The sequence below is a fragment of the Sceloporus occidentalis genome, unplaced genomic scaffold (assembly GCF_023333645.1).
Source record: "Sceloporus occidentalis isolate IW3139 unplaced genomic scaffold, rSceOcc1.0.p SCAF_2, whole genome shotgun sequence".
Classification (NCBI taxonomy): Eukaryota; Metazoa; Chordata; class Lepidosauria; order Squamata; family Phrynosomatidae; genus Sceloporus; species Sceloporus occidentalis.
In genome coordinates, this window is record NW_028316982.1 from 170,566,194 (window position 1) to 170,578,298 (window position 12,105).

The following is a 12,105-nucleotide window of genomic DNA, read 5'->3' on the forward strand; positions in this document are numbered from 1 at the left end:
CATATATAGTATGTATAATATATATATATATATATATATATATATATAATATATTATATGTATGTATGTATGCATAGTATATATTGTATATATGTGTGTGTATAGTATATATGGTATGTGTGTATATATACATATATAATATACACGTATACATATTATATATATAGGCTGGGGCCATGGACAGCCACAGAGGTGAGGGGTCACACTCTCTCAGCCTCAAAGCTCCGCTGTAGGCCCCACAACACACTCTAACTCTCAGAATCCCATAGCCTTGCGCCAAGAAGCAGTTAAAGCGGTGCCAAACCGGGTTATGCCTCCTCCAGTGTGGACGCAGCCTAAGTCAGAGAGGAGGAGGAGGAGGAGGAGGGGGGATACCTGTCCTCGCCCTTGTTCTTCTGCTTCTTGCCCATGGCGCCAACCGTCCTTCCTCAGGGCCCTCTCTGTCTCGCGCAGCCAGCCACAGCCACATCCACGCGGCGCGCGCACCCAGGGCACCTACGAAGCAGCGGAGAGGCCGAGGCCAGGAAGCTACCCCTCCACAGGCAACAAGGGCGCATGCGCAGCCAGACAGCCAGCCACACAGGCTCCTGCGCCGCATGGGAGGAAGAGCCGGACGGAGACACACACTGCGGCTGCGCGGGGGAAGGAGCCGGCTGTGGAGGAGGGGAGGAGTCGAATGCTGCCCCCTCTGGCCGGAGGAGGAACAGCAGCGGAAGCTGAAGGGGATTAATGCTGACTAAGGGGATCATCTTGGAAACAGCACGTTACTACTGTACTGGACTCAAAACAAAAACCCACCAGACACTGACACCGTTTTGCTTGAATTTGCTGAATGGCAACACAGCTGCCCTGCTGCATGTTTACTGTACTGTATTGTCCAGGGATAGCAGAGTTGGCCATATTATAGCAAAGTACAGGATCATCCGAAATCCACAAAACAGTGATACCTTTATGGGGCCAACCAAAATGCACATTGTATCCAAAACACACTGTGGAAACAACCCAGTTTGAGACCTCTTTAACTGCCCTGGCTCAGTGCTAAGGAATCGTGGGAATTGTAGTTTGCTGTGGCACCAGAGCTCTCTGACAGAGAAGGCTCAATGTCTCACAAAACTTCAGTTCCCAGAATTCCCTAGCAATGAACCAGGGCAGACTGGGCAGTTGAAGCTAGATTATTTCTGCAATGTGTTTTGGACCATTATTATACGTTGTAGAGAGATCTTGTAGCACCTTGGAGACAAACTGAAAGAAAGAAGATGGCTGGGAAATAATCTTTTCCTCCTCCTTTCTCCTGTACGATTTGCAACACCTTTCCCTGATGAAGATGTCAGGGTATGCCAGTTTGCATTGTAAGCTGTGACTGGATGAAGGTGTGGTAAATGGCAGGTGTAGCCATGTTAGGTAAGCCTGCATTGTACATTAGTAGAGCAATTGGCCAATCGGGCCAGGTGACTGTGGTAGTCAATCAGCAGACTATAACTGCTGTAAGAGACTAGTTAGAGTTGGGGAACATATTGATATGCAAGAAGCTATGCTATGTTTATTTTTTGCTAAGCTTGTTTGTACCTAGTAACCGTATTGCTGTGTTTTTGCAATGACTACTTCTGACTCTGCTGAGTAAAGCTATACTTTTGACTCTGCTGTGATCTGTTTCACCAACAGAAGAAACCAGCGGAGCTTGGGAAGCTTGCAACGTGTATCATGTGCATTTTGGTTCTCACTACTTTGTGGGTTTGGGGTCAGGATATTGCACTTTGCTGTATAGCCAACAGGGCTGCCCCTGGATCGGTTTCCTGTTACTCAGAATTAGAGGAGACGTCTCTTCTATTCCCAGTCAGCTGTCAAAGGGAAGCGCAGCGTATTCTGGTTCTTGTAGTTTGGGTGAGCTCTGCAGCAGTACCGGAAGCAGTTCCCTGGCGCATTGCATTCTGGTCCATGTAGTCTTCATGCCTCCCAACCCAAACTACAGGCCTTACCAATCTGCCTCAGTAAAGGCCCCTATCCCCCCCCCCTTATCGTGAACATGACAACGTGACTCTCAGGCTGCCCTCCTGGCTTTGGCTGCATCCACACTGCAGAAATAATCCAGTTTCACACCCCATTAACCGCCCTGGCTCAATGCTGTGGAATCCTGGGACTTGTAGTTAGTTGTGGCACCAGAGCTCTCTGACAGAGGAGGCTAAATCTCTCACAGAACTACAGGTCCCAGAATCCCTTAGCATGGAGTCAGGGCAGTTAAAGCGGTGCCAAAAAACTGCATTAGTTCTCCATCCTAAGCATAGAAAATGCTAATGATAATAATAAGAACAGAGCTTGGGAAAGAACAAGACGCTGGACAGCGCATGCGCAATAAAGACGTGTGGTGTGAGGAATAACCCCTGCGCCAAACAGTGATACGAAAGAATTTGGAAATAACAAGACCGTGGGCCACGCATGCGCAATAAAGGTGTGTGACGGCTAATTTCTGCGTCGATTATAAGCAAGCTTGGGAAAAAACAACACCCCGGACCGCGCATGCGCAATACGGGCATATGATGACTAACTTCTGCGCCAAAGAAAAAGCTTGGGAAAAATAAGACCCTGGAGCGCGCATGCGCAACAAAGGCGCGTGACGACTAACTGCCGCCCCAAACAAAGACTCGGAGGCGTTTCGCCCAGCGGGTTTGAGGGCTGGAGGGAGCCCTCCGCGGATCCGGAAGGAAGCCGGTTCATCCGGTGTTCGCACTGCTAGGGGCTTCGTCGCCCCCTTCTTCCCCTGAGGGCTCTGTATCTTCCCTGCGGTGAGTCCCGCGCTCCTTCCTCCCGCAGACAGGGCTGCTTCTCCTGGGCTTCTGCTCTGAGCCCCCGGGCTGCTTCCACACTGGAGAGATAACCCGGTTTGGCACCACTTTAGCACGTTCTGGCTCAAGGCTATGGGATTCTGGGAGTTGGAGCCTGCAGTCTTGTAGCGCTGCCATTCCACTTTAACTGAATTCTCAGCCAAGGAGCTCTTGGGCCTCACTGGACTACAAGCCCCAGAATGCAACAGGGGCAGGCAGAGCAGTCACAGTGGAATAGCAGCGCTATAAGAGTGCAGTGTGGGAATGTGGCTGCTCTCATATGTTTCTCACACTATGCTCTTAAAGAGGTACTATTCCAGTGTGACTCCTCTAGCTGCCTCCTGTTGCATGCTGGGATTGGCAGTCTTAAGGAGGGGTATTTAGAATTCTCAGGCTCCTTAAAACTGCCAATCCCAGCATGCAACAGGAGGCTGCTAGAGGAGTCACACTGGAATAGTAGCTCTTTAAGAGCATAGTGTGGTAAACATCTCAGGCAGTGGCCCCCCAACTATGCCCTTTAAGAGATTTTGGACTCCAGCTCCCAGAATCCCAGGCTATTGGCCAACATGGCTGAGGCTTCTGGGAGCTGAAGTCCACAGTCTCTTAAAGGGCACAGTTTGGGGACCACTGGAGGAATGTTGTCAATGTTGACTCATGGCAGCCCTGTGAATGAGGTGCCTCCAAGCCCCCCTTCCTCTCCCTCTGCTCAGGCCCTGTAGCCTCAGGCCCATGGTCTACTTCCCTCCGCTTTCCCTGACATCATTGCTTTTTCCAGTGAGTCATGTTTTCTCATGCCAGCAACCACACATCCCCAGTCCCATTCCAGTCTGCTACCACAGTCCTTGACTTGGCTCTTTGCAAGTGGCGCAGCCTCTGCGTGGCTTCAGGCCACGTAAATGGCACACCCCCAACGCAGCCTGAAGCTGCGTCATTTTGCCCATGTGTTTCGGGCCTAAGAGAAAGAATTGTCGGTTGGAAGGGACAGTTTAGATGATGAAGTCCAAGCATTTCCCCTCCTCGGCAATATTGTTAAATGTATGCAGAACTAACTGATTGAAAGTCATATGTTAGTATAGTATGCTTTCTAAAACTGTGTGACTGGCAGCATGGAAGCAGATTATTCCATATTAAATAATGCAGGAGATATGAGCTTATGTTTTGAAGTCATGCAGATTTCCTCCTCTTCTCATGCAGTGCACAATTTAAGAAAATCGTTGAGCATATATTCGATTTACAGTAAACCCAAGTAATACCGATTTTAACCAGTGAGTCTGGAATGTGCTTTACACAGTGAAGAATGACGAATTTATGGAAGTTTTGCAGCTTAATGTGAAATGTGTTATAGAAACCCGTTGTGTGACTGTGGGCAGGTCACGCTGTCTCAGCCTCAGAGAAAGGCAAAGGCAAAAACCCCTCTGAACAAATCTTGCCCCTGATAGGGTCGTGATCACTGTAAATTGGAAATGACTTGAAGGCACACAGCAACAAAAAATAGGAAATTTGAACTCCTCTAGTCACATCTTGAGGTTGCAATAGCTGTTTGTCTGCTTGTTTATTTGTTTGTTCACTCAGTTGTTCATTAGTTACATTTTTATACCCCCTTAAGAGTGGTCTATGTAGCACTCTCACCATCTTTTTCACAACCATGTTCTGAGAAGGAAGAAGCTGCAAGAGTAATGTCTCAAGGCTCAATGACAATCTGGATCTCCTGGATCCCAGTATAACACCCTAACCATTATACCACTGTAACCACTATATAAGTGTTCACTGGTTACCAAGGTTCATCTAAGAAATTAAATGTATTTCCATGAACTAATAATAAAAATAACCTAGACATATTTGCAACCAGATCCTCTAATACCCCTTGCTTAAAATTCCTCAGCTACTTGACCAAGAGACAGTACAGTATTACCACCAAAAACTAGAGTTTTTAACCTCTTCCTGAAAAGTTACCATTATTTAACATAGTAGCAGAAGAGACAGATACAATCAGGTTTCCAAAAGATAAAGGTCTGTAGGGCTGAATTGACTTACATCTCCAAAGGCCCCATCTGTAACTCATCAGTGAGTGCAAATACATGGTAACTAGCTCTGACTTAAAAACCTATTTTATTTTCAGATTTAACGTTTCTGCTGTTGATATACAGGGGAAATGGCCGCTGACATGTTTTCAAAAACTCTGGAAGCTCAGATGCTTCAGACAGCCAAGATTGTAGAAGAACAACTTGATACCGAAATACAGAAACTTGACCAAGTGGATGAAGATGAACTGGAAATCCTAAAGCAAAGAAGGCTTGAAGCACTGAAAAAAGCCCAGCAACAGAAACAAGTAACCATTCTTTAGTGTGATTAAAAATACAATATTATATATTAATAGTCAGGGCTGGCCAATCATATGCCTTGGCCTACAGATCCCATTAGCCCACAGTGAAGCCTGTGAAATTTACTGTTCAAAACATTACACAGACCAAGGTTTCTACCCCTGTTCTAAGTAATTTCTCACATGTTGCTTCCATAAACTTAAAACTCTTGACAAAAACATGATAGCCTACTATTATTTAGACAAAGATGGGAAGCAAACTGACATGAAACTTACATCAACCTATAAAATAAGCTTATGGATGAAAAGATATTTGAAGTGTTTTTACACTCATGGAATTTGATCCTGTTCCTGCTTACTGAGAGATAAATTCTGAACTCAGTGAGTTTACTCTCATGCAGATGTGTTTAGGAGTGAAATGTTGATTATTTAATCTGAAGCTTCACAATACTTTCAGCATGATTGCCTTAAATTGTAACTTAATAATTACTTATAAGGAAGCCCCACTGAACTCAGTAGGACTTCATTCCAAATTAATATGCATGGGATATGCCCATTAGCTAGTACTGTGTACAGCTTATTGAATTGTGAGGTGGTGTTACCAGTCACTTGGGGTTTTGAATAGTTTCTGCTTAGATGCTGAAGCTGACTTTCCAGTCTTTTCAAAGTACTTAATTGGAAAATAGGTTTATATGCCAAATCAGGATTTCAAGAAAGTGGTTGAAAGTGGTATCAACATTATTACTGATTTTTGTATGACCCAGAATGCTAGATCTTGGTATGTATAAGACGTTACTTGAAAAAAGTCCAAATATGGAGCACGTCTAAACTACCCCCTCAGTAAAAGAAGACATGAGATGTATAGCTGAGGCTTAAGTATAGTGAAAGTTTTACTCAGAAAACTGAAACTTGTTATAGATAACAGCCCAAGGCTAACAACAACAAATATGCTTGTGGTATCTAAAGGTTAAAGCAAATGTTGCTGTCCTATAACTCCCAATGGATCTAGTAAGCATAGGCAATAGTGGGGGGTGGTAGCATTTGCAGTCCAATAAACTCTGGACTGTCAAAAGAGTTTCACCCCTGGACTAAGGCCTAAATCCCTGTGATGTCCTGATAAATTATGGCTGCCATAATCACACATTCAGTGGTTCCCAAACTTTGGTCTTCCATGAGTTTTGGACTTCAGCTCCCAGAAGACCCTGACAGCTTGGCCAACAGTCAGGAATTCTTGGAACTGAAGTCCAAAATATGTGGAAAACCAAAGTTTAGGAATGACTGGTATAGATAAACTTTAAGGACTCCAGCCCTCTCCATTGGGTACATCTTGTTAGTCTTTAGGATGCCACAAGACCCTGTGTTGTTTTCTGCTTCAACAAACTAGCATGGCTGCCTTCCCTCATATGATTCAGTTACTAGTTATTGCAAACCATTAGTGTCTGTTTCAAAAAGACAGATATGAAAAGTTTCTCAAAACAATATTTCAACATTAGTTTGATAGCTGACATTTCCTGCACTGCAGATGAATTACCCACTGATACAAAAAGGTCTGAAAGTCAGGCATGTCTATATCTGATGTAAACAAATATGTGATGGTTAAACTTGACACTCTTTCTTGTGAGTAAAGCTCATTGAGTAAAGTAGGATTAAACTGCCAAGGAAACATGCGTATGTTGATACTGGTAGCTTACCTCCTAGAAGTCAGTACTGGCCATTATTTATTTATTTATTTATTTATTTGCTTGCGGTGTTTATACCCCGCCCTTCAGCCCTAAAGGCTCTGAGAGTGGCTTATTATTATTATTATTATTATTATTATTATTATTATTATTATTTAGACGGTTCCCTGCCCTCAGGCTTACAGTCTAAAAAGACACAACACAAAAGGAGAAGAGAATGGTGGTGGGGAAGGGGATCAGGTCCAGCAGTTCTTCTCTCCCTCTGAGGCCTGGACCAAAGCAGATAGACTAGAGGGAGGGCTCTGCTTCTTAATAGAGGCCAGGCCCAATGGCGTTGGGCCTGCTCTTTCACTCTCTTCCAGGCCAAAAGATAACTGTTGGCAAGGAGGGAGGGCTCTTCTTCTTCAGGCCCGATGGCCATTAAAATGTATTTGTACTTTCAGAATTGTCTCTTTACTAGTCTAAGGCCTACACTGGGATTAGGAATCATACAAGCCTCCATATGAATCATAGAATTGCCCTTGTTGTGGTGGTACATAAATTATAAGGTATGGGGATGCTTTATGTCTCATGTCATAAATAACACCTAGAGATTTTATGCTAATCTTTTGCATTAAATAGGAGTGGCTTTCAAAAGGACATGGAGAATACCAGGAAATCCCTAGTGAGAGAGACTTTTTTCAAGAAGTGAAAGGAAGTAAAAATGTGGTCTGCCACTTTTACAGAGATACAACTTACAGGTATAGTATGTTCCTTGTGGGATCTTATAGTACAAAATACTTGCTAAAAGAGATTAGCCATTGAAGAAATCACAAATAGATGTGTGAAAACTCCATCTTTTAGGTCTAATTATCTGATCTAGTGCATCTTTTACTAGTAATTGAATCTATTGATTTGAATTTCTGCCCATTTGTAAGTTGCATGCATGTTGAGATTAATCTGGTCTGATTAATCTTTTCTTTACCAAATTAGAACATTTTGGATTAAAAGTAAAATAGGAATGCTTTTGTTTTGTTATGTTCAGAAATGCGTCCTGTTTTTGTTTTGTTTTTTAATTTGGATTTTCCTCCTAATAGGTATGCATAGAATTAAAACCACATTCTTAATGAATTCAGTAGAATTTAGGTGCAGAAAACCAAGTGCAGCATTATAACCACAGTATGTTAATATCTCATGGGTTAATACTTGGAATATTTCATTTTATTGTCTACACTCCATAGCATCAAGGAGAGAGAAAATGGGAGATAGTAAATCTACATTTTAATTAAATATTTGATAATTTATGTATATTTGACTTTAGTGTTCATATGTTATCATTAATATAAAAAATGTAATGTGTTAAATATAAGTATTGTTGTGAGTGAGGTTGTTTTTCAAGGAAGCAAAATGAGACTTGGTATCTAGTTTCATCATTGTGTACCATTTGACTTTTTTGCTTTGCTTTCCACAGATGCTTAATATTTGACAAACACTTAACAATACTTGCAAAAAAGCACATTGAAACCAAGTTTATCAAGTTAAATGCTGAAAAATCTCCATTTCTGTGTGAGAAACTTCGCATCAAAGTAATTCCCACACTAGCACTTGTAAAAGATGGAAAAACGCAGGATTATATAGTTGGTTTCACAGATCTTGGCAATACTGATGACTTCACCACAGAGACCTTAGAATGGAGATTAGGTTGTGCAGATATCATCACCTACAGGTAAGTTAACTTTTTTTAACAGAAATCCATACTTTGGAAAGACATAGAAACAAGGCTGTGGAAACTCAGTCTATACATTGGATATCAGTTGTTATTCTGTACACTACTCAGATTAGTGAACAAAATTTACCCTGATAAAGATGTCACTTTTTATTTTTCTTTCTTGGTAGAAATTGAAGGAGGCATTGAGGATATTCCCAAATAGATACTGTAGTCACGTTTTCTTAGTGAATTTCTTATTTTTGAACTACTAGTGGGCTTCTTTGTTATCAGACACCTTCTTTCCCCAAAAGTTTGATTCCTGAGGCTCAGCGTACCATAATAACTATACACATCCAAGAACTTCATTATCAAGTTAGTTTTCTGTGTGTAAATACTGTAGGAAATTTTGTTCAAAGCATCATAATAAGTGAACTGACAGGACATAAGAAGAGTTGGTTTAACTGATGAACAAGTAGGGTAAATCTACATAGAAGATTATTCGTTCTTATCTCCCTGATAGCTAGATTGAAGAAGAGTGCTCTGTTTACATCACTGGTTTTAATTCAGTTTGATTCAGTCTCTGATACGAGATTAAGGTCCAAAACACACTGTGGAAATAATCCAATTTGAGACCGCTTTAACTGCCCTGTCTCAATGCTAGGGAAGTCTAGGAGCTGTAGTTTTGTTAGACATTTAGCCTTCTCTATCAGAGAGCTCTGGTGCCATAATAAACTATAGTTCCCAGGATTCCCTAGCATTGAGCCAGGGTAGTTAATGTGGATTCAAACTGGATTATTTCTACAGTGTATTTTGGACCTCTGTCTGAATTACTAATATCTACCTGAAAGGGCAGTGCACTGTAGATGGACACTGCAGAGGTCCTGTGCCATCTACAAAGGAATCAGAAAGCTTGTAGTCTAGCTCCAGTTCTGTTTACTTTAGATGTCAACTACATTTTGACACTGGATAGATCGTACTTATATGAAGTTGAATTTACCCATGGCTCCTGGTGTAGTAATGAAGATTTCAGGAAGCAGACGTTTTGATTTCAGTAAAAATGGGTGTGCTGCATGACTGGCTGCAAGATAAAATTATTTGAGGTGTTATTTTGCTGGATTTAGTTCATCTGATAAATTTTTATCCTTCCTTTCCAACAAGAAGCTCAAGGTAGTGTAGATGATGTTCCTCCCCATTTTTATGTGCACAACTATCCACTGAGATAGGCTAGCCTAACAGGTGGTGACTAGTCCAAGGGCACTCAATCAGCTTCATGGCTAAGTGGGGTTTTGGACCCAGACTCCTTTTTCCAGCACACAGACCACTATAACATGCTAAGCTACTATTTCAGGGAGTTGTCACTTCAACAAAGTTCTTGTGTTAACATCTTTATTTTCTTTTTTAGTGGCAACCTAATGGATCCTCCTTTCCAGAGCCAAAAGAAATTTGGAACCAGTTTCACAAAGCTTGATAAGAAATCAATCAGAGGGAAAAAATATGATTCAGATTCTGATGACGACTAGATATCACAATACAAATATTTGTAAATCATCTTTTCTTTTCAGCTTGGTACATTTCTAAGAATGTTTTTACAATGCAGTTTGTTTTCAGAACATTTGCACATAATACTCATTTTTAAAAAACAGTTTTATATAATCACGAAAAGAAATCTCAAATATTTTTTCCTCTCGAGAGGTCATTTCTAGGCCAAAGTCTGAGCCTTTTTTTAACTGTGTCATCTTCATCTTTTTATTTAAAGGTAGCTCTTTTAATCCACATTTTAGTGCTATATGCCATTTAGCCATATTATTTCAAAATATTAATGAAGGACTTCTGTCAAGAATTGTTATAAAACTATTCTAGAAGTAGTGCATTAATAACATCATTGCTTGTCTGGTACTGCCATGAGTTTGGCAATACCTGACCTCACTACATTGCACTGCGCATTATGAAACCACCTAAGCCTCTTTTTAAAAAACAAACAAACAGAAAAAGTTTACCAGCTGTATACACTGCATGTTAAAGCTGAATCATCAGTAAATAATAAATGACAAAATTATATTGAAGCATACCTCACTTACAGAATTATTTAATGTGATTCAGATGATCCTATTTAATATAATTCTGTGTTTTGGGAAAAGGCTGGATAAAAACAATAATGGTGAATATTGATATGGCTTTTTCTCTTGATGACAATATGAATGCAGTTTAATACAATTCCTTGCACGGTTGTTCTTCAGTAATAGGCATTTTTTCTAGAAGTCTCTACCTTCTTAGAAAATTATACGTTCCTTGGAAGTAATCTTGGTGGTAGGTGAATAAACATTCCTTCTGTGCTCATCTTGTACATTATTTTGATCTTGGGGCCTCATTGTGAATCTTTGAGGAAAATACATCCTCAATTTACCAAGGGCACCACTAGGCCTCAGCCATTGGCAGTGTGTCCCTAAATTTATGACCCAGACCCCTAGATGTCTGCAGATGCCAGTGGAAGCTTGTTTTTGCAACCTGAATGCAACTCAGGGGGCAACTGTGGGATAATCTGGGGGAATTGCAGAGAAATTTAAAATGTGTTTTTCTGCAGGTTGGACAAGTATCTTAAGTAGGTGGATTTGCCTTTTGTGAAATTTTAAAACATACCCAGTAATGGTTCACTTTTCCTCTATGTTAATACATGCAAATTTGTGCAGATATTTTGTTCTTTTGGCCTGGGCCCTGACTCTTTAAAGTGCCTAGCATCACCTCTCCTCCCAGCTATAAGTAAAAGAAAAGCTATAGTACAGTCATGCCATGCAAGCATAGCCCTTTTGTGCTTGAATATTATTCTTTTTCTTTGTAAGAGGGGAAATAGAAGAACAAGACACCCCTATATCCTTGCATCTCCCTTCTGCTAGATGTATGCCATGGGCAAGATGCTTCCATAAAACAAGGGAGCATTTAACAGATGATTGTGGAAGGGTGACAAAAAAGTAGCTAAAGTTTGGGGCAGGAGAGAAACATTGAGGGCATGTGAGGGAGAGAGATACTGAGTGTGTGTTCATTGAGTAGGCATTGTTGATAGGCAGGGCCTCAGTATATATCAGATTCTGGGTTACTAGGTATCACAGGACATGAAAGGCTCATCTGGTTCTTTAGCACAGTTGGTCAGCAATATTATTCTCTTAACTGCATTTTTTTAGTGTTTGTGTAAATTGAAATAAAATTGAATTCTAATACCCAAGTGTTTGTGTATTTTCCAAAGTGAGTTTGCTACATTCCTTTTAGCACTGGCCCCATACAGACAGGCCAAAATAAAGCTGCTTTGGGTCACTTTGGAAGTATGCTGTTTAAATGATGCTTGCATACTAAGAGTCTGGAAGCTGCGCCAAAGCCACACTCCAATCCTTAGGACTGGATCATGGCTTTGGTGCAGTTTCCGGACTCTTAGTATACATACATCATTTAAACAGCATACCTCCAAAGTGACTCGAAGCAGCTTTATTTTGGTATGTCTGTATGGGACCACTATTACTACATTATTCTGGGACATATTAATGTTCCACAAAAGTGGATGAAAAAATAAGCTTCTATCATAGATGTATCTGCACCCTTTTTGTCAGATTC

General features: G+C 41.2%; 2 protein-coding genes across 3 annotated transcripts in view; one reads left to right on the forward strand and one right to left on the reverse strand.

Moving 5' to 3' along the window:
• EIF5B (eukaryotic translation initiation factor 5B) overlaps positions 1 to 552 on the reverse strand; it is a 40,542-nt gene extending 39,990 nt beyond the window's left edge. Inside the window, exon 1 of the mRNA XM_089511446.1 lies at positions 376 to 552. Within this exon, the coding sequence (XP_089367572.1) occupies positions 376 to 410 (35 nt within the window). The 5' untranslated portion in view covers positions 411 to 552. The remainder of the gene's footprint in view (positions 1 to 375) is intronic.
• Positions 553 to 2,533: 1,981 nt separating this feature from the next.
• Positions 2,534 to 11,720, forward strand: LOC149319313 (thioredoxin domain-containing protein 9). 2 transcript variants are annotated; one of them, XM_089511449.1, is made up of 5 exons: positions 2,534 to 2,780; positions 4,967 to 5,148; positions 7,440 to 7,558; positions 8,269 to 8,523; positions 9,908 to 11,720. In XM_089511449.1, the coding sequence occupies exons 2-5, from the start codon at positions 4,972 to 4,974 to the stop codon at positions 10,023 to 10,025; spliced, it is 669 nt and encodes a 222-aa protein (XP_089367575.1). In that variant the 5' UTR covers positions 2,534 to 2,780; positions 4,967 to 4,971; the 3' UTR covers positions 10,026 to 11,720. The 2 variants fall into 2 exon arrangements, with proteins under 2 accessions (XP_089367575.1, XP_089367573.1); XM_089511447.1 differs by having other exon boundaries at positions 2,535 to 2,780; positions 4,939 to 5,148.
• Positions 11,721 to 12,105: the final 385 nt, after the last annotated feature.

Bases quoted from the DNA above. Each gene is read 5' to 3' on its own strand.
- LOC149319313 (XM_089511449.1), top strand. From the start codon at position 4,972: ATGGCCGCTGACATGTTTTCAAAAACTCTGGAAGCTCAGATGCTTCAG. The intron at 5,149-7,439 runs GTAACCATTCTT...TGCATTAAATAG, and splicing joins AAGCCCAGCAACAGAAACAA to GAGTGGCTTTCAAAAGGACA. The intron at 7,559-8,268 runs GTATAGTATGTT...TGCTTTCCACAG, and splicing joins TACAGAGATACAACTTACAG to ATGCTTAATATTTGACAAAC.